Source organism: Lepidochelys olivacea (genome assembly GCF_965140295.1).
Source record: "Lepidochelys olivacea isolate rLepOli2 genome assembly, chromosome: 18".
Taxonomy (NCBI): Eukaryota; Metazoa; Chordata; order Testudines; family Cheloniidae; genus Lepidochelys; species Lepidochelys olivacea.
Window position 1 is genome coordinate 25,027,430 of NC_140428.1, and position 27,119 is coordinate 25,054,548.

Below are 27,119 nucleotides of genomic sequence, written 5' to 3' on the forward strand. Positions count from 1 at the left end.
GAGTCGGAACAGACCTCAGGGGGTCCTGACTTCTAACTAGACGCTGAGTGACACATCTTGCATACAGAGGCTGTCTTGGGGCTCGTCGGCCATTCTTCGCAGCAGCACAGCACACAGAGGGGTGAGGATAGTTGTGCTGACCCACTTTTCATCTCTGATTAAGAAAATCACAGCAGTTCCTGAAGGATTGACAATTTCAGCTCTTCTGTTTGGCTGGTGTTATTTTAATTGCAAGGTTCCTTGGTGATGGAAGAGTCTTGTTCCTTGGCTGAGGTTGAATACTCATGGGCTTTCTATGAGCTAGCTGTGGCTGCACGGGCTGTATCTCAGAAGCTCCTGCTATCTGTTTTGTCTAGCAAAATCCCATGTGGATCTGGCTTTCCTGAATCAGCTGCATGTCATCCATGGGCCCCTGTGGGCCATAGCTGGTGATAGATCTCTAAGTGCTTTCTACAACGCTTTTGCTGCAAGAGGACAGTATCACCAGGGCTGAGCCTGATCTTGATAAGGATGAACTCCTAGTTTGCTGAGTCAAAGAAGCAGCAGCTTATTCCTGTGTTACACCTCATGCTTAGATACCACAGCAGTGAGCATGGTGCAGAGGCCTGGACAGAGAGATTAGATGCACCATTGTTGTTCGTTTGGCTACTGAATTTCTGGTTGGAAGGTTTACTTTTAAACTCAAATGAGTGCTGGGGAAAATCTCCAGCCTGGCAGCTCCTGGAGAATAAAGTTTTTCAGGTAACCACCTCTGCAGGTGGCAATGGGCAAGCTTCCCACCCACACACACAAATTGGGGTCGGGCTTTCAGAAGCATCCCAGGGCCTTGGGAGTACAAGTCCCATTGGCTTCAGTGCCATTTGTGTTCATATGTCACAGGTGCTTTTGAAAATCCTGCCAATTTGGTCCTTGGCCTCTCCGAGCAGGCCAAAACAGGTGCTACATTGGGCCAAATGCAGTGCTTAATTTGTGTCAGGGTCGAGCCCTGGCACCTCTGGGCCTGGCAGTTCAGCCCTGGCACCTCTTTCATTACAAATTAAGCATTGGCCAAATGCCTTTTAAAAAAATAATAAGATAAGCACCCATCCACTAAGACCTGGTCAGACTTGCTATGTTCATTTAGGCCAGCAAGAAGCTCCTGAATGGTAATGAGGGTCAGTCACCCCCACTGCAGGCAGAATTAAGTCCGCCTAGGAACATACGTAGTTCCTGTTACCTGTGCCACTCTCGGTCATTAATTGGTTTTACCCTCACAACACCCCTGGGAGGTAGGGAGCCATTATCTTCATTGTACAGATGGTGCAAGGTGGGCTAAGTGACTTGCCCGAGACCACACAGTGAGTCAGGGACAGAGCCAAGAGCTGAACCTAGGTTTCCTCCCTCCACCCCAAGCTAATATTTGCAGCCAGTTATAAACACCAGAAACGATAACTTACGGTTATCATTTAACCAGGTTCTGATCCCGCATCCAGTGCAGTCAGTGGACTGACTCCCATTGGCTTTGGACTAGACCCAATTTTAGACCAACCCTTCACTACAGCATCACAAAGAGTGGTGCTTTTGTGCTGCACAACTTAACTGGGTCACAGCCTTGCCCATTTGGGCTGGAGTCTGACCCGGATGGTATAGTTTATTACCTGCCACTTAGTTGTTTGCTGCTTTATTTTTTAATGTATTTTTATCTTTTGGTGTCTGTCACGTTTTTAACCCCCAAGAAGTGTATCTTTGAGGTTTCTTCAAACCGGTATCAGACTGGCGTCTGGTCTTGTGGTTTTTGTTCTTAGTGAGAAATCCACCTAATTTTCACGCCCAAACTGAGTATCTGCCGAGACAGGAAGCTCCACCCTTTCTTATGGTATAACTGAACTCAGCTCTCAGCTTGAACAACACGCTATGATGCTATGCATAGATTTATGGGCCTGTTTTTGATTTTGCTTCCCATGGTTTTATGTGAGTGTAACCCCTGTGACTTTGATGGCATTATTCCTGAGGTACACCCGTATGAGGGAGATAAAGAATCAAATCCATACACATGCACACAGATTCATATTTCTTTCTAGTAATCACATAAAGAGATGAAAATAGAGGTTTCTTGGATCACTCTGTGTGTGATGGGAGACATTTAAAGCAACCATAAAAAGACAGAGACTCTTGTTTGCTGTAGGATCTGCTCCAAGTTCTTGACCGTAGCCCCTCCCCTCTATCTCCCTGGGATGCGTAGATGTACATGTAAAAATCATGCATTACTGTGGCTTGGTCTCCTGAATTGCCCTTTCACACCCTCCCTTCCCTCCCCCAGTGGACTGAATAATTCATTCTTGATGGCGACCTTGGACCTTCTGGGCTCAGGCCTGTGTTAGGAGAGGCGTGTAGCAGAGCGGCCGTAGGACGGAATTGTGAGTCACAGTTTCCTTCCCTGTCTCCCTCCATTGCTAGAGTCCTGTAACCTGGTGCAGGCTCAGCTTTCCCTGTGGGGCGCAGTAGTGGCCCCATGGAGCCTGCCCGTCCCCTGCATCTATACCCAGGGCTGTGGTCCGAGGAGTGGATCAGTGCAGTGGGGAAGGGTGGGTTTTATTCTTAGCACATCTGCAACCACATGAAGCCAGGCCACAATCCAGCCCTTTAAAGGAATTCCCAGCCAAGTAGGATAAAGTGATTTCTGCTAGTATTGTTCCCATGTCCCCGATCCATTTCAAGCTCCATTTAAAAGGAAGGGGCAGGATTGAGGGAAAGACACCCTATGGCCTAATCAGAGTCTCCGCATAGAACGTGCTCTGTCCCTTTAGCTGTCTGATTTCTATGCAAAGATGAATCAGTAACCCCATGCAGTGTGGGTCACTGCACCTGCTTCCAGCCTGTCAGATATTCTCAAAGCTACAATAATAGCCATAGTGGCCGGGCTTGCCCTGCATCACTGAACTCGAAGAGCAAAAGCCTGGAGTTTTTCTTTTTTCACTTGCTTTACCCCCTGCTGGGGGGTAGGGGGCGGGGGGCAGGGGCTGCATTCATATCCCTCCTAGGAAGGATTAAAAATCCAGTGCAATGTGTAGGAGTTTCCCCCATTTTAACTGCAGTAGGCTTTTGGGGGGTTCTGGGTTAGGAATAGATTTAGCTGTGGTGAGATCTTCAGCCCCAAAGGGCTGAATTGGAACTGGAGAATTGGGTCCCTTCCTTTTTGGGGGTCTGCTTCTCGGTTGGATCCCCTTGAGGCAGATGCAGCCCTGCAAATCCCAATCTGAACCGCTCTGAAATTGAAAGCAGCCTTCACTTTGGGTCATATCACCCATTAATACCCATCTGTTAAATGTCTACTAGGTTTCCTGCACCTTCCCTTGAAGCATCTGCTGGTGGGTGCTATCAGAGATAGGAGACTGAATTAGGTGGACCACTGGTGTGATCTGGTACAGAAGTTCCTGTGTTCCTAGCCAGGGACCCTCATCTCTCCACATACTTTAAGCAACCCCTGTTTTGGGTAGCTACCTTAAAATATCTGACTGCCCGCCTGCTCACTACTCTCCACCTAAAGTTTCCTGCTCCTGTTAGGCAAATTGGCTCAATTCTGCTCTTGTTTGCACTAATGTAAATTGATAGGGTTACTGTAGCATAAAACGAGTGAGGGTGAGCAGAATGAAGCCCAGGCTTTTGAACAGATCCCTGGGGTGTTTACAGAGGTTGGGTTTGGGGTGCTGCTTGGTTTCAGAGACGAGAGAAACAGGCATGTTTGCTGCTTGTTGAATATAGGGTCAAATTGCAAAAGGTGCTCCCAGAGACTTTGGCCCATTCTATTGCTCTCGTCTTCCAAGTGAGGACACTGCTTTTTTGTAGCATCTGTGTTTATCCCGTAATGGATAGCTACTCAGATTACAGGGGGCTTAGGCAGACACAGACACACACACACAGACCCCCCAGAGCACTCCCTGCTTTGTACCTAATAGAAACCCTCAGGGAATAGAGGAGCCTGGAGAACAAAAATCACCCACTCAGCCCAGATGCTAGAGAGGAAACTGTCCCCAGAGAGAATACCCAGGAATGACTCCATCTTGAGTGGCTTGAAAGTGTCTTATTCTGGGAGCCCAATTTTCACTCAATGTTGGACTGAAAAGGAACTTTTAGGGGCCAGGCCAGGCTTGCTATTTAACTCCTGATCTGCTTGTTTTAGTATTATTATTTAGCTTTCAGAAGGGAGTGGGGTGTCTTTCTGAGAAGCAGCGGGTAAAGGTCATCTCCACTGATCTCATGCTTTGATAATACAATACCTAATCGAGCTAGCATGACATGTCAAATGTGATCTCATTTGGCCAAAATCCAAACTAGCTTGATTAATACCAGTGTGACTTTAAAGGGATGCCATCACGGTTAGCAGGCCCAAAATCTCACTTCTATGTTTTTCTTTAGGATCCATATAAACCTTTCCTTACCAAAGCAAATGCCACAGTGCCCTTAAACTCCCCTATAACAAGAGACATCTTATACCAGTGCAATTGAGCAACTCTACAATAACAAGCCACTTTGCGTAGCTCTAGGCTTCATGAGGTACCCTGCCACAACAAACCATCATGAAAAGCCCCAGTGCTTATGTGGAGCTATACAATAACAAACCATTGTTCTTGAGCAACACAAGCAAAGGGGAATAAGGTTAAGGAAACAGAAATAGATGTTTCAAGCTTTTAAGAGTTTATTTCACACATCGGGGAGGCTGGGGGGAGGTCATTTATAAGAATGGTGAAAGCATCCTTTAGTGCCCCGTTAAATGCCACCTGTGTTAATATTTTATTTGTAAAGTTTGTACATTTATATATATGGATGGAAATAAAAGAATTTTCATTCACATATGATCTACTGTGTCTCCCCCATGCTGGCTACTTTGCCCACGGTGAAAGCGACAGAGGGGTACTTTTGTCAGTTTTACTTATTACCAGCCGAGAGCCTGTCCTAGCCTGGTGTATAATCAGTGAATCATGTGGAAGGGAGAGTTTTGTAATAGTAAGCCTTGTAAGTAATAGTAAGTAATTTGTAAGCCTTGTAATAGTTTTGCATTTCAGTGTCCAGACTACTAGAGTGTGTTTGTCTTTTCCCTTCTTGTAGTCGTCCTCCTCCTCAGCCCTGATTTTTTTGAGCTGTTGTTCACGCTCCCTTGTGGTAGGAAGATCAAATTCTACCTATTTCATTAGCAGACTCTGCTTTGCTTTGAGTCATGCTTGGATGAGAGGCATGTGATGATGCTTTCTCATTGACTGCCTGCATGACATCTCTACTGGGCCTATTGGTCATCAGTTGACCAATTTTGACACCTGTAGAACATGAGCCTTTGATGGGTTTATGGCACAGCTGCTGTAACTCAGTGAGGAGGGAAAAGCAGTTTCAGTGGCTGCCTAGACAGATAAGAATGTAACGAGAAGGAACCTAACGAGAAGGGTAACCAAATGGCATGTGTGACAGGGCAAAGAGCGACCCCCTGCTTTTTGGATTTCAAAGCATTATCCCCACTTCTTCATGAACAGCCCTGGTTCTTGATTCATTATTATTCACAGAGGGTGAGAAAGCAATTCTTATTAGCAGTGTTCCAGTAGCACCCATAGGTCCAATTGTACCTGGTGGGCAGTCCCTTTCCTGAAGAGCTAATAGTCTAAGTAGACAAGACAGATAAAGGGTGGAAGGGGAAACAAGCCAGGGAGGTGAAATGACTTACCTGAGGTCACACAGCAGCCCGATGTGTGCAACAGACTGCAGGGCTTCCAAATCACAGTCCAGTACCCGGCCCACAAGCCAACCCTGATTCTCAGGAATGCTAGCACCACATGGTGGGAGATGATGTTGCTTCATTTAGAACAATCTACATGGGCTGTCAGCAGCTGTTTCTCTTCTCTTTCTCTCCCCCTTCGAGGCTGTTAACCAGGATTTCCCCCCATGGCTCCGGTGCACAGGAACAGAACAGTGCTGACCACTGGCAGCAAGGGGCACGGATTGTTTTGCTTGTCTGCTCCTATTTTGTGCAGCTCAGGCTCCCCCTCTGCCTTGGATGTCAGCCTTGATTAGAGGGGAAAAGGGAGGAGGGCGGAGAAGAAAAAAGGAGACACATTGTCCCTTGGAAATGCAAATGAGGTGATTCTATTTAAATATCTTTCCTCAAGCCCCTTTAAGACTTGATGCTTTCCTCCCCATTCCCCAAAAGCTGTTTGTTTTTACACTGGCCCCCCAGTTCAAGCCCATTATGGTGCTATCCATGTGTGCACAGTACAGGGCCCAGGATGGCTGTCCTCCATCCTGCCTAAGCAGAATGTTCTCCTGCAGCTGAGTTGGGTAGCGGGGATGTGGGGGGGAGGATTGGTCTCCATGCTGAGTCTTGCCACCTGTTGCCTTTTTCATTCCAGGCCCCTTCCTTTCCCCTCCCCACATTGCTCACCATCCCCAGTGGATAGGGCTGGGAGCCGCCTCGCCTGCCAAATACCATTCTGATGCTGTCACTGCTTCTGCACAGACAGCATCTCTGACAGCAGAAACGAACCTTTCCCCAGCCCCGCTGCCCTGCGCTTTCCGCAGAAGCCATTCCAAAGTGCCCCTTTCTGGCTGGCAAGGGAGGAGGGGCTGTGGCATAGCCACTTCCAGCGTCAGCCCAAAGAAATAAAAGGCTGACGCTGAGCCAAAAGAAGCCCTTGCAAATCCATTGACACTGGCATTTGGCGCGGGCATGGGCTAATTTTGCACTCGCGGTTACTCACACACGCGCTCTGCTTCGTCTGCTATGTATGGGAAGGCACCCCAGCCTGTAGCTCGCCTTAGAATGCTGTAGTAAGAGATCTGTGCCGGGTTCGATTATGTTACAGCGCGAATCGGGCTGTAAAAGACCACGAGCAGTCCTAGCAGCGCAGGCTGCCAGGTTAACTGGCATTAACTAGAGACTGGTTGGCTTGAGCCACAGCTCTGCAAAGCTGCTCTGCCACCCATAAAAGCAGCAGATTGATCATGGACTTGATGTCTGAGTTACCTCCAAATCAAGGCTGGCAAAGGGGCTGTGTTTTTGTATGGCATCCAGCTCCAGGCTTTGCTGTGAGCAGAGTGGATAGGGTAATGGAATGGGCATCTGGAGAAGGGAGTTCAAATCTCAGCTCTGCCTGAAACTACCTTTCTGAAAATTGGGTAAATCACTCAGAACATAATTTTCAAAGATAGTGGCTTCGGGTGACTCCATTTTGGGTGCCTAAAGGAGACACCTTAAAGGAGCCTGATTTTCAGATAGTGCTGAGCAGCCGCCCTCTAACACCAGGCCTCTAAGGGGTCTCAAGTTGGACACCCAGAATCAGTAGACACATGAAAATCTTGCCCTTAAAACTTCTCTGTCCCACAGTTTCCTCATTTATAAAACACAGACAGTGGATACTTATGCATCTTTGTATAGTGCTTCGCAATGGTGGGATGGAAAAGCTCTGTATAAACATACAGTATTCGGATTATTACTGGTTATTGCCATATTGTGCTGCCATCTTAATAAGAGCCTTGTTGGACAGCAATATGGAAAAGCAATGAGTTTTCCAGCTCACAGAAAGAAAGAAAGAAAGAAAGAAAGAAAGTTGGTGTGTTCTTGATTTATTATTTGTACTCTTCATGCAGAATGAGGTCCAGAGCCCGTCCGCTAGCCTTGTTTGTGCTGGCGGTGGCTCAATCTGGTATCCCCAGCACACCAGTGAAACCAGTAGTTACCAATTTTTTTTGCAAGCCACGCTGGGACTGTAGGAATTTTATTTCTTTGTGGTGTTGAAGGAAAGGGGTCCTGCCTGCCAAAGGACTATTTTATGCTTGAGGGTGATTTATAGGCCAAGCTGAGGCACTTGTGGAAAAGGCAAAGCAGCTCTTGGCAGCGCCCCCAGAATCCACTGCAGCTGTGGGGTAGTGAAGTCATCGGCATAACAACCATTGCAAACAGAATAACAAAGTCTGCTCTGTTCTCATTTAAAATAATCTTTCCAATTCAGAAACCACATTAAAATTTACCTTTCCGCACACAATAATAATAATAATAAAAAAGGCAGATACTGCTTAGCAGCACAGTGTGAATAGCTCGATTATATTTATGCCTCATTTTAGCCCTTGTATTGTAACTTTCTTGCCATTTATGCTTTAATGAATGAATGAAGCCAGTGTTGTGTCGTGCAATACATTGGTCTCTGTCCCTTTGTCTTTTCCATTTGCAGCTCTTTACAGTGTAGTCATGAAATGACAGTTCCGTTCAAGGGATGGCGGGAAAAGATCAATGTTTGTTTTAAATACCACCTTTTATCCTGGCACTAAACTGACTGTGAAAAGAACAATGATTAAATCTCTGCTTCCTCTCCCCCTCTTCCTTTCAGATCCCTTCAGATCCTCCTGCTTCCAAAAAGCCCAAAATTGATGACTCTGCTTCCCAGTCTCCAACTTCTGCCGAGAAGGAAAAGCAGTCCAGTTGGTTACGGTCCTTGTCTGGTTCATCCAATAAGGTGACTCTTAAGTAACACACTTATCCTGTTTAAAGTAGATTGGTGGGAGGAAATTTGTGCTTGGTGTCCCTCCTTTGAAGCCAATGGAACAACACCAAGGATGGTTTTGGCCCGTGCTCTCTAAATGAAAGATGTTTTCCACCTTTCCCCAATGAAGAGTGAATTACGCTGCCCTTCCCCTTCTCCTGCAGCCTCTCAGTGAGCACTGGCAGCGTGGCTGTGGGATGCCTGGGAGGGTCGGGAATCCTGAAAGCCCTGGAGTCCCAGGTGGTCTCTTGCAAACCATATATTATTTGTTGGCTAGCAACAACTGAATGGGATTTTAAATCTAATCCAACTTGGCTCTTCCAGTGAAAAGCACTAAGCAGTTAGGTCCCCGTTGGGGAATTGTGTTAGAGATAACAGAACCCAAGCACACACGCGCGCACAAGTCAATAACTTTTCTTTGCAATTTATGCTTTTGAAAGATATACTCAGTGGTGACCAATTTTTGTTTGTTTTTCTCTTCCTTTCTTTCCTTCCCTTCCTTGCAGAGTATTGGTTGTGTCCATCCCCGTCAGCGCCTCTCTGCTTTCCGGCCTTGGTCCCCTGCTGTTTCAGCAAACGAGAAAGAGCTCTCGACACATCTTCCCATATTAATCCGAGACAGGTAAGAAGACTTGAAGCATGGGGTGGGAGGGAGAATCAGTGTTATATGACAGCAAGCCCCTTTGTGGGTGTTTCCCTTGCACTGATATGAGTGGCTGTGGTGTTCAGTTCAAGTCAGTCTGCTGGCAGTGCAGTGAAAGCATTTGCAGCCGCAGTTTTAAGTGATTCTGGGAGGGAAAACAAGAAAGTAGCCATATTTGTGCATTCAGTAATTCGGTTTTCTTGAGTGAAACATGCCTCAAAAGACTGCAAAATGAAGTATCTGTCCATGAGTCATTGCTAGTTCAGTGGTGCAAAGACCCAAGCATTTTGTGCAGTTGGTTTAGAGTTTTGCCCATCTGCTGTTTAAAGATGGCTTGGCCATCAACTTCTAGGATGATGGGTGGCATCTGCTTGAAGTTGGTAGGGACCCGACAGCTCTTTGGTGCCCCCTGTGAAATCTCTCGGGTGTTCTCCACCCAGGTCAGTAGCACACAGGTGCCAGTCACCAAACCACTGCCAAAGCTGACACATTGACTCCCTTGTTGGCAGTCTCAGCAGAAATGCCCTTGATTGAATGGGCCTTAGAGACCAAACCATCCTCTTGGCCAATACAGGTGGTCTCATAAGATCAGAGTTGAGACACCCTGGGCAAGACTGGGCATGGAAGCATCCACTCCTGCTGCGTTTGTTATTCCTCATTCTATACGGCTCATTTCACATGCCCTAAATTCATTCTTTTTAAGTCTTCCAAGCCACTATCCATGTACTGTATCCATCTGCTAAATTTACTGTCTCTACAGTCTTGTCCCTTCGGCAGGCGCTGTTGAAATATACTGAGACAGCTGTCCCTAGTAACACTCAAACTCCGGCTTATGGCATCAGTTGGTTTGTCCTTCCAAACATCTCGATTTCGTACTTCCTAACACACATTGTTCTAAACCCGTTTTATTGAATGTACTAGTATTTCAGAATTTAACAGGCCTTCCGGTTGTTATGGGAATGAACTGAATTGGCTTCCAAAGCCATGCCTGTTGCTGCTTTATTGGTAATTATTATTATTACAGCAGCACCAGAGATTGGAGCCCCTTTGTGTTTGGGGCTGAACATCCACAGAGAAGAATCCCTGCCCCAAAGAGCCCACTATCTAAATAGATAAGAAAAACAAGTGGGAGGGGAAACAAAGATGCTAACTTGTGCAGGATATCAGGGAATAGACCCCAGGTCTCCAGCATCCTTCCCATTGCTTCCATCCTGCTGGCTTTAAACATTCTGTCCCCCTACATCAGCCCAGCATTTATGTCTCCCAGGCCCCCTATTCTGCCCCTGGTTATTTTTAGGGAGGCTTCAACATCATTTCTTAGCATTGCCACCCCACTCCTTTCAGCAGATCCCCCAGTGCCTTAGCGGTCAATCCAACCTGGCTGCTTAAGTTTTTATTTCAAGTGTTTTTTTCCCTCTCTTCTGTACAGTTCTCTCGTTTTTTGGAATATAAAAGGGTCTGTACATGTACAAACGTGCTCAGATCCATGTGATTCTGCGTGCGTATCTATATCTGAATGTTGATTTGGCTGTAACTGCAACAGGGGGTCTGCCCATGGAAATCTCCACTGGCACCTGGAGGTCCAGATTTCCAGAGAGTGTTGAAGTTGTGACTGCAATCCGTGCTTGTGCACAGTGTGTATAAATGTATACCCTGTTGGCATGTGTACCCAGCTTGTACACTTAAACTTGCTTTTGCATGTACAAATTATGCAGCTGAGGCTTTGACAGCCATCGCTGGAAAGTTGCTGTTATGGACCTGATTCTGCTCTCACATTCGTTTTTATACCAATGTAGTAGTTACTCCTGATTTACACTAGTGCAGGCGTGATCAGAATCAGTCCCTGTCTAGGCAGCGGTGATAGCGCTGCCCTAACTTGAGATTGCCTGACATTTTCCATTATAAGCCTCTGTTTTCAGTTGTTTATAACTTTGCCAAACTTTAACTGCTCAGGTTGATAACTTTCATGCCAGTTGTCTGCCTCAGACTGAATTTTTTGGAAAAGTTAGGAAACAGGAAGTTTCTGAGAAGAGATTGGGGGAAATAGTGTTTTGCTCCTGTTAACAAAACAGCTGTAAGAATTTTTTTTAAGACACTCTTGCACTCCATGCTTTGAAAAAAGCACTTGGAATTTGGCTGGATAGTCACCCTGGTTTCAAGCATGTGTCTTGCTGTCCCTGCAAAAATTCATCCAAATTTGGCAGTTACAAGCCTCTGAAAAATCTTAGTTTGCACATGGTCGGCAGAGACTTTAACATATCATTAAAGATTGTCTCTCACTGCATAATTGCAAGGGGTCTGAATTAAGGCTACATCGGCAACCGTACCAACCTTTTGAGTGCTTGACATTACAGCCTTAATGTTCTTTTAACATAGTTCATTGAATGTAATATAATATATACACACTCACATACATGTGATGTGGAAAAATTAATTATGCACTACAGAATGTTGTTGGCAGTCTACTGGCTTTTCTCCAGGCTGTGCAATCTCAAAAGTTGGAAGGCAGTTGTGGGTGGTTAGATGTAAAAGCACCATATCTTGGAAGAATCCATAAAGCTCCAGAGACAGAATATGGAAACAGCATTTAACATACAGGAGACTTGAGGGTCTGGTTTCTTCCCTGTACATAGTATTTAACCTGTAATTCCTGTTGAACTGAGTGGAGGTTATGTGTCTAAATCCTCTGTGCACTTAGAAGAGCATGGAACGCTTAATGGGTGGAGATCATAGGGCCAGATTCTCAGCTAGTGTAAATCGGGGTCGAAATCAATGCAGTTCCGCTGAGTTACACCAGTGGAGGACCTGGCCTTTTTCAGTCTAAGATGCTAGTTAGGAGGAATTTTGAAGGCAAGAATGGGACTGAATATTTTGCCTTTTTCCTTTGTCTCCCCCTTCCTAAACAGTTTTTACTCCTACAAAAGTTTTGAGAATGCTGTGGCCCCCAACGTGGCTCTCGCACCTCCTGCTCAGCAGAAGATTGTAAGCAATTCCCCATGTGCCACAGTGGTGTCACGGAGCAGTGAGCCAATGAGCAGCCCGGTCCAGCCACGGAAAAGGAAGCTGACTGCAGACAACCCAGCAGTCCCGGAAGCAGTGACCACCGTTACTGCTACCGAAGAAGACAAAGAGTCAGAAGCAGAGATTGAAGTAGAAACCCGGGAGGAATGTAAGTGTGAGTTACCTGCCTTTATTTTGGGGTTTGGTTTCCAGAGGAGTCCAAGGAAGTTAAACTCCAATGGGAGTTGAGCACCTAATGTGATCTAGATACCCAACTCCCCGAGGCCCCTTTGAAAATCCCAGCCTCACATAAATAGTGAGAAATGGAGGCACAAGACAAGAGTGAAATTTTCACTGGAGGGCACCCCAAGTGTACACTCACAGAAAAGCACACGCATTAGATGCAGCCACAAAACCTCACACTTGCATTATAATGGGTGAACGCCTGTGCAAATGAGTGTACCGTACATCACATGTTGTGATGCTGAGCAGGCTGATCCCATGCCCTCTGGTGCTAAAAAATTCTGCCCTGGGACTTGCATGTGCTATCTTTCCCATGCAAATGGTGGTTTGCACACACACACACGGAGATAGGGACACATTTTCCCTCTGAAATAAAACTAAGTGGTCCATTTTCATTACAGCACCTTCCTCTAATAGAGTGAAATTCGGGGAACCAACACATAGTTATGTACTACCTAAGTCCCACTCTAGCCCTGTTGTGACAGTTTAACTTCAACGAGGGTAGAATCAGCCCTTAAGCAGTGCACAGGGTTGGTGCTGCACCTCTGCACAGGGGTGAATTTCACCCACCAAGACTAGCGGGATATCGCTGTCCAGTTCTTCCCCAAAGCACTGGAAATGTTCTCCAGATGGAGAGTGCAGAGAGTTTGCATGCAGCCAGTGAGCTCAGTGGGCTAAATCCGAAAATCTGTGCTCAGACAAAACTCCCACTGCGTTTGATGAGAGCCTTGCAGCCCTGTGCATTGCTTAGATATATATTTCCATCGTACATCAAGGCATAAAACGTTTCTTTCCTTTCTCCTATTTGTAAGATTATCCATTGCATGGCTCCTCCTTTTTAAAGGGTCTCATCCCCATTCTGACTTATGTTGCTGTGAATGTTTGTTAACTTCAGGATTTTGTTTGTTTGTTTGTTTCAGTCACCTCATCCCTGTCCTCGCTCTCCTCCCCATCCTTTACTTCGTCCAGCTCTGCGAAGGACATGAGCTCACCTGGGATGCAAACCACAGCCAATGTCAGCAACTCCTTTGAGGTTGCCACCCACGCCGAGTCTCACAGCAGCGGGTTGGAAGCCGAACTGGAGCATCTAAGGCAGGCCCTGGACAGCGGCCTGGATACTAAAGAAGCCAAAGAGAAATTCCTTCATGAAGTGGTTAAAATGAGAGTGAAGCAGGAGGAGAAGCTAAATGCTGCCTTGCAGGCTAAACGAAGCCTGCACCAGGTAATGATGGACACTTGTTGTCACTGTCTGTATATCCACCTCCAAGGGGAACCAGTTGGCTCGTTTCGCCTTGAAAATAATTCCCCAGAACGTTAGCAGCATTCCCTGGAGTTCCGGTTCTAAACTGGAAAAGGCCAATCCATGGCATACGGGAGCTTTGTCTATATTCTACATGCCACCTGCCCCTGCTTAAGAGAATCCCAAATTTTTAACCAAAACCAAACCCCTTCCCCCATTTCCCTTTGAGAAGCTTGTCGGGCCCAGCCGAGTAAGAATTGTTTTCACTTCGATGAAGTTCACACATTTCTCTTCCCAAAGAGGGGCCTATTCAGAGCTTTTGTCTGTTGGGAAGCATGTAAAATTTCCTCATTGCCTAACCCAGGCGCATCTCGGCAGGGCATGGCATCAGCACACTAGGGGAGGGAGGGAGTTGAGATTGCCAGTCTATAGTAATTATCTACATCTGTGTGCCAGTAACCAGGGTCCAGCTTCCTTTTAGGATACTGCATTTGAAGCAGAGCTAGTTGGTAACTAGGTGGTATTGTACCCCCAGTTCAATGTATCAGGAATATTTTCTGTAACAATGAGTGCCATGTTATTTTTTGCAGAGAGGGCTGGTAGCAGAGACACTCTTGCTATTGGCCAAAAGCAGGCACACACGTTCCTATCAGCCAACAAGGGCCAGGTCTGGGGGGCCAGTGACTCTCATGTAGATGTGATTTGTTTGCACTAAGGCTTTGCACCAAGACAAAGCAATATTAGAACCTAGGTGCCCTGTCACAGTCCCCGTAGCAAGAGAAAGGTGCCTGGATGAATCTGATTTGTATTTGAACCAAATTCTGCCCAACCTATTGGCATTGATTCCTGCATTAGGCCCCGTTTTACAGCCCATTCTCTCACACCAATGTACTGCTCCTGAAAGGAAGTCTTCAGTATCACAGGATGCAAGGTCAGCTCCCAGGGGAAGGGAGGTCCAGTGCTTTTAGTCAGCCAGAGCTGCTCGCTCACTCTGTTGCCACTCAATTTCCTTGTGTTTCATTGAAGCCAGCTATGTTTAGTATAAAAAAGCAAACCCCATTTACGTAAACCGGGTGCTGAACCCAAGTTGAGCTTTACAGGATTGATCAAGCAAAGGAGTGTGTCAGATTGGGAGAGAGGATGGTGTCTGGCCCTCGGTTTCCATTTTGGCAGCTCTGGGTTTCCGATTCCACAGAGCTAGGGCGTACGTGCATGCGCGCCCCCAATGTCAGGGTTGAGCTAACAATGGCCTGGCTGGGAAGTGAGATTGTCAAAGGAGTGAATTTCCCATGACCCGACTGCAGAGTGTTACTTACCAGAGACATGTTGCTGTGAGGGTTTGCCTCTGACGGACAGGAAGTCCAGCTTCTGGGAGGGGGTGGGGGGAGTGATGTGCCATAGTTCATTTAATTTAACCCTTTAAAAAGGCAGATCACAGCCAATTTTTGCAAAGAGAAACAGAAGTACTTGGTGATGGCATTGAGGCATGGCATTAAGATTACAATATTTGTCATTTGAAAAGCATGTGATACATGAACATGGCCACGTGTCCGTACACACACATGCAATTATTTTTAACTACCAGTTAGCCTTTTCCTCTCCGTTTCTTCCCTTTCATTTCCCTCAGGTTTAATTTGATTTCACAACTCTCACTTGGGTGACAGTTTTCATGCTAGTCATTCATGCTAAGAACTCAGATGGCAGGAAGGGAGAAGTTTTCTGAGTGAAACAGAGGTTGGATTTACCTTCGCTTTTACTGCTGGGGTTTCCTAACCGTAGCAGAGCATTCCATTCCCTTGGTGACTTGGCAGTAGCCCGAGGGCTGCACGCAAACATAGCTAACACAACAGAGCTCCTTAATGTTAGAAATTAAAAATAAATAACTTATTTTTACACTCATCGCACGTTTCCTCCTGCTCAGCTGCGATGGAGTTGCTTATTGCTCGATTTCAGCGGCTGTAGAAAGCCTCTTGGCCAGCTTTGCCCTTCACAAGCAGCACTCACGGGCTGCATTGTCCTCGCTTTGTGCAGACTCAGTTTCGTGTCTGCAGATAAAGGGCGGCCGTTAGGGTTATCTCGTTTGATCCTTTTGCTCTGAAAGTTGCTTTCAGCCAGTGCAGCATTCAACACTAACAGTGGATGCACCAAAAGAGTTAACTCCAATTCATCTTCATTCAACCTTAGACCATGACAGCCGTTTTGCTTGACAGTAAAGATGAGAAATTTGGATCAAGCCTGGCTTTTTAAAAGTCCGGAGTTCGGGTACCTTGGGCCCAGGATTTTGGCTTTGTCCATGAGAAGGATTGGGTCATCTGCAAAATTTGGAACCAGGTTCAGGTTTCAGCCTCCTTCTCTCCTTTCTTCCCTTGCTCCCCCAACCACAGCCATGTTTGAATCTCTGGGTTTGGTTTTGATCCATTTCTCCTTTCCAGGGTCACTTAAGAACATATGAGCAGACCTGTAGTCCATCTAGCCCAGTGTCTTGTCTTCTGACAGTGGCCCGTGCCAGGTACTTCACAGGCACTGAACAGACCAGGGCAAATAGTGAGTGACCCATCCGCTGTCATACAGTCCCAGCTTCGGGCAGTCAGAGGTTTAGGGAAACCCAGAGCATGGGGTTGCGTCCCTGACCATCTTGGCTAATAGCCATTGATGGACCTAACTTCCATGAGCCTCTCTCATTCTTTTTTTAACCCAGTTCCTTGCTGTAATCTTGTGTGTGCTGCCCCGGTTCCTGTGGCACTCCGTAACTGTTTGTGCCTTCCAGGAGCTGGAGTTCCTGCGCGTGGCTAAGAAGGAGAAGCTGAGAGAAGCAACTGAGGCAAAGCGCAACTTGAGAAAAGAGATCGAACGTCTTAGAGCTGAGAACGAGAAGAAAATGAAAGAAGCTAATGAGTCGCGGATACGACTAAAGCGAGAACTGGAGCAAGCCAGGCAGATCCGAGTGTGTGACAAAGGATGTGAAGCAGGCAGGCTGCGGGCCAAGTACTCTGCCCAGGTAAGGCCAGGCCTTTGAGAGCTGATCGGCATGCAAGCTTCCCTGCTCTCCACTTCCTAGGGTTAGTCAGCGCCATCCTTCTTCAGCCTGTATGCCCCTTGACTCCAGTAGAGAGATTCTCTGCCCGTCTAGGTATCTACATGGCCCCTCTGTAGTATTTGGGCCATCCTGAGACGTAGGGAAGAATTTTCTCCCATTTTACAGATGGGGAACTGAGGCACAAAGAGGTGACTTGCTCATATAGGGAGTCTGTGACAGGAAGATGGACCCAACTCTCCTGAGGCCCAGTCCAGCGTCTTACACACAAGCCCATCTTTCCTTCTCAGGAGTTGGGCCCTCTGCGAATGCTCTTCAGGTCTGAGGAAGGTCACACTCACAACCAAACTTGGTAGCTCAGGCCTTTTAGCTGGAGACAGTGCCAAGAATATTTCTGCCAGATGAAATTCACCCTGTGCAGGGAGCCAGCACTGGGTTTAGTACCGTTGCAGTCCCAGTTGAGCCCCATGGGTCATGTGCTGTCCCTCTGCACAGGGGTGATTTCATCGAGTGAGAGTATTAGGCAAAGTCCCATAGATTTCAGTTACTTTCTTTAATAGGATTTCCCTAGTGATCACCTGCAGATTCAGAAGGCTAGGTGTAGCTCAGGCTGCATGGCCGGACTGCACCAGTGGAAGGAAGTTTTGCTTATCGCTGTGAGCCAGCAGGAGTGTTTCACTTTGAGCTTTTAAATTAAAACATGCACCCCTCCCCCTCTCGCCCTCCTCCTAGCCAGATTCCCTTCTAACGAAACAGTCAACATCTTATTCACACCAACAAAAGCCACAGGCCCCAAGAGCTGAGGCTGTACATCCTTAAGTCATCTTGTTGTGTCTTGGTCTTGCAGGGCATGTGGAATGCAAGGCCATCCACTGTTCCAAGCCCCCTGAAATGACCCAGCATAACAGGCTGAGCTGAGAGCCAAGTGGCAGCCTCCTGGATTTCCGTGAGAAACACCAGTCAAGAGGAGTCCGCTCCAGTGCTCTGCCCCCCCCTTTCCCCTCCCACTGAAACAACCTGATTGGTCCTTAATTTCCTCCGGATTGAAAGAACACCCCTCGTTAACCCTTTCACAACCTCACCCTCTCCAAAAAACCCCAAGTAGCACTTCTCCCCAATTCCCTCCACTCACCAGCCTCCCCTGTACTGCCATCTAGCCTTATTCAGTCCCTCGACCACCTTCTGCCAAACCATCTCCCCCACTGGTTCCCAGTCCAAGAATCTGGCAGATAAATGGTTAATAAGGGAGATGGGTTAGAGAGAGCCTAGAGCAAAGGGAGTTTCTGGCAGGAGGGAGATGGGGCAGGTTTCGCTCTCAGTCCAAGCAGCTGACTTCCTGCCACGGTTCCTCTCTCCACACTAACTTCCTGTCTTCCCCCGCCCTCCCACCCATCCTTCCCCCAAAACTCCCAGAAAGTGGCCAGTTTTATGTTGTTTTAGCATCGGTTGGGGGGGAGATTAATAATGATTTTTGATAGATGTAGCCCTACATAGAGCAGAGATACATGTAACATTGATGCAAACACCATATAAGTAGCATGCATTTGAACTACTAGAGGATTGGGTCATGGATCAACATAGGTGTGTTCACATTAGTTCATACCTAACGAAGCATGTCATTACACACACATCCCCTCATTTGGGGCTGGATTGCAGGTCACATTCTTCCCAAATACCAAAACTTAAAACTGCAGCCTTTCCAAGAGTCTCTTTAAAAGGAAAAAAGAAAAAGCAACAACCTAAATTTATCTAACCCTGGTTCTCAATAACGGGAAGGGGAGTGGTCCAATTGTACCATTCGGAGACATGCCTAACCAGTAGACCAGAAGCAGGAAATGATGTGGCTTCCTCCCTAGCATCTCAGGATGTCTCACTGATAAGAGGTGTCCAGACTAAACATACCCAGACTGAGCTCTGTTGCACTGGGCGTTACCTGCAATTGACTTCCACTTTAGCAACAAAAAAACCAACAAAACCCAAGGTGACAGGTCATGCAGATAAAATAAACTCTTTAATTTCTGGATAGAGCTTTGCTGAGCTGCAGGTGTGTCCTCTCTTGCATTTTGCTCTGGATGAAATTTTTTTTTTCCATTTCCCATAATACCCCCAGTAGGGGGGTTTTCAGCTACATGTATCTAGCATGAGGGCTAACATTTGCAAAGGCACCTAAATGACTTAGGAGCCTAAGGCTAAAATTTTCAAAAGGGACTTAAGCATTTAAGAGGCTAAAAATTTTGAAGCAAGTCAGTTGGACTTACACACCTAAGTGCTTTAGAAAATTTTACACTCTCTGTCCTTATGCCTTAATTTATAGCTGCCAAACTTGCACAGGAAGAGAGAGCAAGAGCATGTACGTGTGCATGTGTTTTCATAATTTGTTACTGATTTCAAAGAAACCACAGTTCTTTTGCCAGGTTTTAGTCTGAGAAATAGCATCAAACAAGCATGAGAAGACATAATAAACCCAGGGCTGGGCTTGTCGACAGGAGTTTAAAAGAGTTAGAGGCCAATCTCCTAGTGAAAGGCAGGGCAAGTTGGGCTCTGAACTCCCTTATCCAAGCCCAGAGGGCCAAATTCAGAGTGGGTGTAAAGATCCTGCACCTGCTGATTACAGGTCTGGTTTCGGCCCCAGGAAGGCAAGGCATGAAATGCCATGCGGCTGCAGATGTTTTCTGTTACCTCTGCCGCTGAGCTAAGTTACAGTTTACAAGTTAGCACAGTTCTCATCCCCATCTACACCCCTGCATGCTGGGGTTTGCACTTGCCAGTTATGGAGTCAGACACTCAGACTATTGGGCCTGAGTCGGTGAGGAGCTGAGCTCTTCCAGGGGTTTGGGGTTGCTGAGGATGGTCACAGGCTGATGCCCGATGCTGGACTATGGATAGATGGTTGTTGGTTCATCTTCCCACTGCAGCATAACTGGCAAGCCCCAGATTCAGCATACAACCCCCTCCCTGCCTGGAAGGTGCTAACCCTTCCTCTCTTGTGTAAGGATCCATGGGCTGTTTGGCCCAATTTCTGTGCGGGAAGCCCATCAGGTTAGGGCCCAGCAGCCACTTACAAAATGAGTTTGCTCAGCTGCCAGTTTAGCTTTTACCTCAACACGCCAAGGCCAGAAGGGACCGCTATGATCCTCTAGTCAGACCCCCGGTGTAGCCCAGGCCTTGGTCTTTCTCCAGAGTAATTCCTGTTTGAGCTAGAGCACATCTCTTAGAAAAAAAACATCCAATTGTGATTTAAAATTTACCCAGAACCCACCACACCCCTGGATAAATTGTTCCAATGGTTAATTTACCCTCCACGTTAAAAATGTAGGCCTTATTTCCAGTCTGAATTTGTCAAAGTAACTCAAAGAGCTACAGCCTGTGGCTGGGGGTGGGCAGGGGAAATTTCAGATGGTCACTTCTTTCTTCCTTCAGCCCCACACCTCAAACCCAGCTGCCCCTCTACATTACTAGCGTTGTCTTCCCGTCCTCAACGTCCCTTCCATTTAACATAAAAGGTGTAAGGATTCTTGCTTGTGTGTAAGATGAGATCACAGTTGGCTGATTTGGGGGGCTGTGACCAGCTGGCCAATTAGAATGCATTTTTGGAGAATCATGCTAATAACCCATCTAAAATGCATGGAAATTAGTCACATTAGCTATTTAGCAGGCAGTTACACCCTTGCATGTTGCTACCTTAAAAGTCCATGGGCACAAGAACTGCACTGGGTGGGGCTTCAGTAAATGACCTACTTGGTCTTTCCTATCTCTAACTCTTCTGAGATTCATACCAGACCATTGGTCCACCATGTCTTGGAATAGTGAAGTGCTTCCAAGAAGGCATACCATTCCCATAATGCACACAGCTAACTGTATGGGGGCGGGGTGAAGGAATGACTAAATTCCTTCCTGATCCTCTTATCCCCTGCAGCAGGAGGTTACGTCACTCTTCTCAGAGCCTATATAAATTACTCGTGTTATTGGTCTGAAATGATCTAGTCCTTGTCTGAAGACACAATGGACCCAAACTACAATGGTGTGTTTTCCCCCCACCCATTTCCTTTGCTCTAGATTGAAGACCTACAGGTTAAGCTTCAGCATGCCGAGGCTGACAGGGAACAGCTCCGAGCTGACCTGCTGCATGAGAGGGAGGCTCGGGAACACTTGGAAAAAGTGGTCAAGGAACTTCAGGAACAACTGTGGCCTAAATCAAGCAATCATCCCAGCAGTGAGAACACAGCAAATGACATTGAGAACTAAACAACATCTAATCCATATACAGAATAACATATATGCACAGTAAAGGAGGATGTGTGTGGGGGTGGGGGGTGTGAGTGGGTGTGTGTTGCTCTGCACACATCTATAAATATGGACTTTATTATTGGTTGGAGGGCAGATGTTACTCTTTACAACAGAAGCACTGACTTACACCTCTTTTTTTCAGTCCATATAGCACAACGTCTTACTGTGCCTATACCACACAGAGTGTTTCTAAACTAAATACTTTTGAGTCCACTGCAAATTTTCTACTGGCAAACTTCAGGCAAGCAGCATCGTCCAGCTCAGACCAGAGTATAAGGCAAGCCGCCATGGCCGTGCTTTGACGTTGTTCTTGTGCTTGTTGGAAGACTTCGGAATGTCAAACCAACACACAAAAAACCCACCCAACTTTTTGTTATAAGCTATTTAAAATGATGACATTATACAGACTTGGTATTAAAACAATTAACGAGATTTTTTTATAACGAACTTTTAAAAGCAAAACAAAAGAATTGAAAAAAAAAAAAAACACCCACCCTTGATGCACAATTTTTAAAGGACTTGTTACGGGCTTTGGGATTCTTATTGTAGAAGCCCTCTGGTGATGTTGCCATTTCATCAGCAATTTTCTACCCCTTAGGAAGCCATCACAGTTTTAACACTGTCATGGGGTTCTATGAGAATTTCAGAGTGCTTTTCAAAGTTGATTTTTTTTCTTAGGATGAACGAGCCTCGTTTTCCTCTACTAAACCCAGGAAGAAAGGAGGATGGAGGGGAGTGCCTGTGTGGGGAGAGTGTATGCTAGAGAGAGATAAATCCAGCCTTATTGACTTCAGTGTTTGTAAATCACGCCATAATTTTTAAAGATATCTGTCATTAACTGATGTGTTCAAAAGACTCACTTCATCCAAGAGCACTTCAGTTTTAGGAAAAGAATGGAAGAAGAAAGAAAGTGAATGAACTTACGTTGGTTGAAAGATAAGCAAAAAAAAAGAGACAGTCATTCTGAAATCTTTACTTCAGTTTTCCAGAGAACTCATCTTTGTTACACAATCTTGTCATAAATTCAGTATTGATTTACCTACTCAGCATAGTCTGTCAGGATTACTGTGCCCGAGGACAGTGCGACACCAGATACTACAGAAAACTAAGAATGACACTTCTGCTGCTGTGAATAAGGCTACATCTTTTATTTTTTTTAAATAATAGAAATTACTTTAATTTTGGGATCCAAGCCGCAGCCCTGGAATAAAAATGCAGCATTACATCACTTTGTCTTTTTTATTATTATTTTTATTATTTTTTAAAGAACTGCACTTTGTCAAAATCTTCCTCTGCATTTTATTCCACAGTTGTAAAGTTTACAGGTTGATTATTCTAGGTTGAACTGTGCTTTAAAGACTTCAAAACATCCACCCGATTCTCCACAGCCTGGCACATCATGTCATCATTCACACCCAGGCAAAGTGAATGCAGACCAGGGACCGAGCTACCAAATCAGGATTTCCCATATATGTATGCTAGTAGCAGTATTTTACACTCGCTTTGTGTAGTTGTACACATCGACAAAGTGGAAGGATGTGGAGATTTGGGCTCTCCCCATGTATTTATCATATATATACATGTGCTTTACTGAACAAGGGAACTTGTTTAATAAAAAAACACACACACGTATCTCAATATGCATCCAAGTTTAAAGGCATAAGGTGAAAATTGGACCTGGGGCTGCTGATGTACCTTTCAGCATCTCGTAAAGAAAATGTTGACTTTTTTTTCAACTTAAAAAAAGGGGGGGGGGGTAACCTGTGCATTATTATAAACAGAAGTTATTCTCTCAGTGAAGCACATTCCTAGTAATCTTTATTTTCTTTTTGGACATTTATGCAAACTGTGTAAGCTTGAAAATTATTTCCCAGTAGACAAAAAGCGGCTGCCAATCCTAAAATTATAGTATTTACTTACAGTGCATTAGAGAGAAATAAAAGATTTTTTTAATTTTTTTTAAACAAGAGCTGTTTGCTTGAATCCATTATAATATCCATTGTAACTCTGAGCATTAATGGGAAGTAAAATTCATATATGTTTTAGGTACAAAGAAAGAAGGTATATGAAAGGAATCAACTTATGGGGACAATGCAGAACTGTGGGGAGCAAATTGTTATACCAAGTAAATTACATGGAAATTAAAATTGTCTGTTTAAACAGGGGATTTTGCCCTTGTGTGTTTGGGATGGTGGAGATTGAATTAAGGTGCAAATCTCCTCTTCTAAAGTGCAATGCAAAAGGAACATTGTTTATGCAGGGGTATTTTTTTATGTGGGGCTGGGTTTTTTGGGGGGGTGGGTTGGTTTTTGTTTTGTTTTTGTTTTTTTGCTTCTTTGTATTTTTTTCTGCAGTTATTAAAAAAATCATATGCATGGAATTAAAATCTCTGCCATATGTATATTCATTAATGGGCATTATTACTGTCTTATGTAAAGGGTTTGTTATGCAATATGCATAAAACTGTTCTCAGCCTTATGATTTCCACATCTGTATTTTTCAGTTATTTCTTCAAGGGAAACTAAATAATTTAGCTTTAGCTGAGTGTTGCAGATTTTTAGAAGGTCTCTCATATGCTGTGCTCTATTGCCGTGTCAAGAAATTACACATAGAACAAACCTGCTATTTTTCACCATGCTGGCTTCTTTGAAGCAGAATGTTTTTATTGTTTCGTCTAACCTTTGAATGTCTCTTTCCTTATGACCTAACAAAAATTTGCAGCGTGTTGAAGCCTCCACCTGTCTCATCCAGGAAAAACAACCTTCTTACCTGCAGCACCTCATATATTTCATCCTTGTATTTATGCAGCATGTATATTTATTCACTGGCATAACTTCTCCTGTGTATATGAAGTCTTTTTCCTCAAAAATGAATGAACTCTGCATTTTTTTCAGGGAAGGAAAAATAAGATCGTAAATAGCTTTATCGAGAAACACCAAGGAAGAAAAATTCTTCGTATTCAAACTGCATGCCATTAGGTTTTAAAAGTTTAGATTTTTCACATGATATGTTACAATAAATCTGTTGAGTGTAATCTCTTGCCTGCTAGCTTTACTGTGTTTCAAATTAACATCGAGCACTAAGTAAGATTATTTTAAATTGTAGGAAACAACCTATTAGAAAATCACTCTAAATTAAGGTTTAAACCGATGCAGCGAAATAAAAGTTAAGAACCCCACCCCCAATAGTGCAAGAAGACTATGGGAACAAACTGTCTACACCAGCAACTCGTTAATAGGAGAGTTCTGTAATGTGGGGTTTGATTTTTTTTTTTTTTTTGTCTTTCCAAAATACATTTTGCAATGAGCAAATAGTAGAATTTTGGCATCGCTGAAGAGCCTGTCTTTTTCTTTTTAACTCAGAACTTCTGTGCAGGAATTATAAATCAATGTATCGGAGAAAGGGGATATCGGGGCATTTTCAAGATCCCACAGCCACTTGATTCTAGAAAACATCTGTTGATAATGGTGGTAATACTTGTGAGAGAAACTTTTATGATGGTTGTTCACAGTGAGGGAGTTCTGTGTGTAATTTCTGCGTATGCAACATTGCACTGAAGTAAATCCCTCAGAGATGGGATTGCTCTTACTTTGACCACGGCTGCATTCCATGCGCACCCAAGTCAGTAGGGTGCCTCGGAATTGTAAGATTGCATCTCCTCCCTTTGTATTTGCCATTTAGTTTCCTTTAAGAAGTTAAAAGGGAGAAGAGGTGTTTTATACAGGCTATTGACTCTCCCGATACTTAAAAATATATTACCTAGATAATTGTATATTCAGTTTAATTACTCACTGTTTCTATACTGAAAGAAGACTTAACGAAGGGAAAAAAAAAAAACAACAGCAATAACATTCATATCTATGGAGCAGCTAACTAGTATACCTAATACTCTGCTTTTCAAACAGAACTAGCCAATGTAAAAAAATAAAGAAGTAAATTCAACGTGTAAATACTTTTTTTTTCTTTTTTTTTTTTTTTTCATTTTACACTGTTGTATTATAAGTGTATATGGTGTTTACTTTTTCAAAACTCTTTCTTACCTGGTAGTTGTCTTGTTTTATGAGTTGTGTTTTTAACTAAGAAGAACTTTTGCTGTCTGTTAGGAAAAACGAAACAAAAAAAAAAACTTTTGCAAGTTTTCAATGTGGGTTAACTTTTCGTCATTTGCATTTTATTTGTCCTTATTTTCATTGTAAAGTATTTTATTATTAAAAAAATAAAAGTTGATTCGTCCCCCTTCCCCCGTCAGCTCATGTCTTTTAGAGGGAGGTTGTGTTTTTTGGAGGTGTTCTTTTGTTTTTTAAAATCAAATGAATTCACAGAAATGACTTTTTTTTTTCTTTCAATCGAGGGGGAAAAAAAAATCTATACGTTTATAATAACCAATAGCATTTCAGCACATTTTGTTATCCTGGTCTCTCCTATGCTGCTGCTAATGACAATATTATGACTTACTCTACTATTCTAGAACTATTTTTATGTAATTAATGTATGCTTTCTTGTTTATAAATGCCTGATTTAAAAAAAAAAAAAGAAAAAAGCTTGGCATATTTATCTACTTCGCTGTGTACCTTGATAGTCCTTTTACATCCCCTTTTCCACATCCCCTCCTCTGAAACAGATAATATTGTAAAATAAAGGACTTTATGAGATTATGTATGAAAATAGCTATGCTTATATACCACAGTGACTGAATGTACAGTGTATAGACGCATTACCTAAAATAAAATTGTTTGTCCAGAAAACAACCATCGATAAGCTACGTTCTTTGAATCTCTCAGTACTGGCATGGTGGCCTAAATTCTCAGGAGTGGCTAGGCCCGGCTCCTCAAATGTATTTAGGCACCTACCTCCCATTGGAGCAATCTAGCTCGTTAGCTTAAAGGGGCCTAAATTTCAGAAAGTGACTGAAAATCAGGCTCCTTTAACATGTTGTGACTTGGGCACCCAAAACCATTCTTGATCATTCAGGCCTGTGGGTTTGTCCCTCTCTCTCACACGTCAGCACATCAGGAAATGTTCAGTAGCATTTCCCTCTAGCTTCTGTCAGGATAATAGTCACCCCAGCCCATCTCTGCTCAAAAATGTGATCCTATTCACCACTCAAAAGCCCCTCCCTTCATATGCGGCAAAGTGCCGTGTGCAGTAGAGTGAATTTCTATGATGGTAATGCCAAAGGTCCCAATGACAGTCAGGTCCCAGTTACACTAGGTGCTGTGGAAACACAGGACAAGGCACACGCCAGCCTGGTGAACATTTACTAAGATTACCATTCTTCACGGTTAGCTGTGAGTGATGCAAGGTTTGGGCGCAGCAAAAGATTCCCATTGAATTAAAAGGGAGCAAGATACACATTGAAGAGCAGACCCTTCCCTTATCATAAAGCCACTCCCCTCCTCTAATATTAAAGGGACTCAGGCTCATGCCCAAAACTCAGGTGATAAGGCTATCTTGAAGGCAGTGAGGGAAAGGCTGAGAGAGTGGGGCAGGAGGCTAGTGCATGACTCTTGGCAATAACAAAAGGCTGGGTGTTAATGTGCTCTCAGTAAAAGAGGTAGGAGGGAATGAAGGAAGGGGAGTTTGCATTTCTCCCATCACCTATTTTAAGCCCTTTGCTAATCAGTGATCTGTGCAATGAGAACCTTGCTGCACTTAGAACAATCATTGGTCAACATTGTCCTCACAATCTCCACCCAAACATGCCCCACCAACACCTCGTAAGGAGCTTGACTGACTGCTATTGACAGATGGTTGAGGGAGTGAATTAAGAGACTACGCATCATCCTGATATACCTAGACTCCTAGAACCATAGGGCCAATTTACCCACCCACCTCGCTTTGTTCTCCTGAGGTAGGTAAATGGCATTCCAATACAGGTTGTCTACTGTGTATGGATCTTTCAGAGAAGGATTTAAAAACCAGGGTCCTGGCTAGTCCACATGGTCAGTGAAGATACTCGAGTAGGACATTTCCTGCGACCCCGAGGCAGTTGATTGCCTTCCACACAATGTTAGATGAAGTAACGCCTGTGTGTATATATCACTGTTAAACCAGGTTGAGAGTCCGTCTGCATGAAAGTTGGTTCTCCTCTATTTCCAGACTGCGACTGTGGTGTGGGATAGCCCTCCCTTTTAGCACTAAGGAAAGGCGGATTGCGACCCCCCCCCCCATACA

At 44.7% G+C, this 27,119-nt stretch overlaps 1 protein-coding gene across 2 annotated transcripts in view; it reads left to right on the forward strand.

Moving 5' to 3' along the window:
* Positions 1–24,833, forward strand: part of SKI (SKI proto-oncogene) — a 145,054-nt gene extending 120,221 nt beyond the window's left edge. Inside the window, exons 2-7 of one of the 2 annotated variants that reach the window (XM_084651744.1) lie at positions 8,346–8,471; positions 9,005–9,120; positions 12,048–12,316; positions 13,305–13,606; positions 16,392–16,622; positions 20,715–24,833. In XM_084651744.1, coding sequence (XP_084507870.1) covers positions 8,346–8,471; positions 9,005–9,120; positions 12,048–12,316; positions 13,305–13,606; positions 16,392–16,622; positions 20,715–20,903 — 1,233 coding nt within the window. In that variant the 3' untranslated portion in view covers positions 20,904–24,833. The remainder of the gene's footprint in view (positions 1–8,345; positions 8,472–9,004; positions 9,121–12,047; positions 12,317–13,304; positions 13,607–16,391; positions 16,623–20,714) is intronic. The other variant, XM_084651745.1, reaches the window with a different exon arrangement.
* The last annotated feature ends 2,286 nt before the right edge of the window (positions 24,834–27,119 follow it).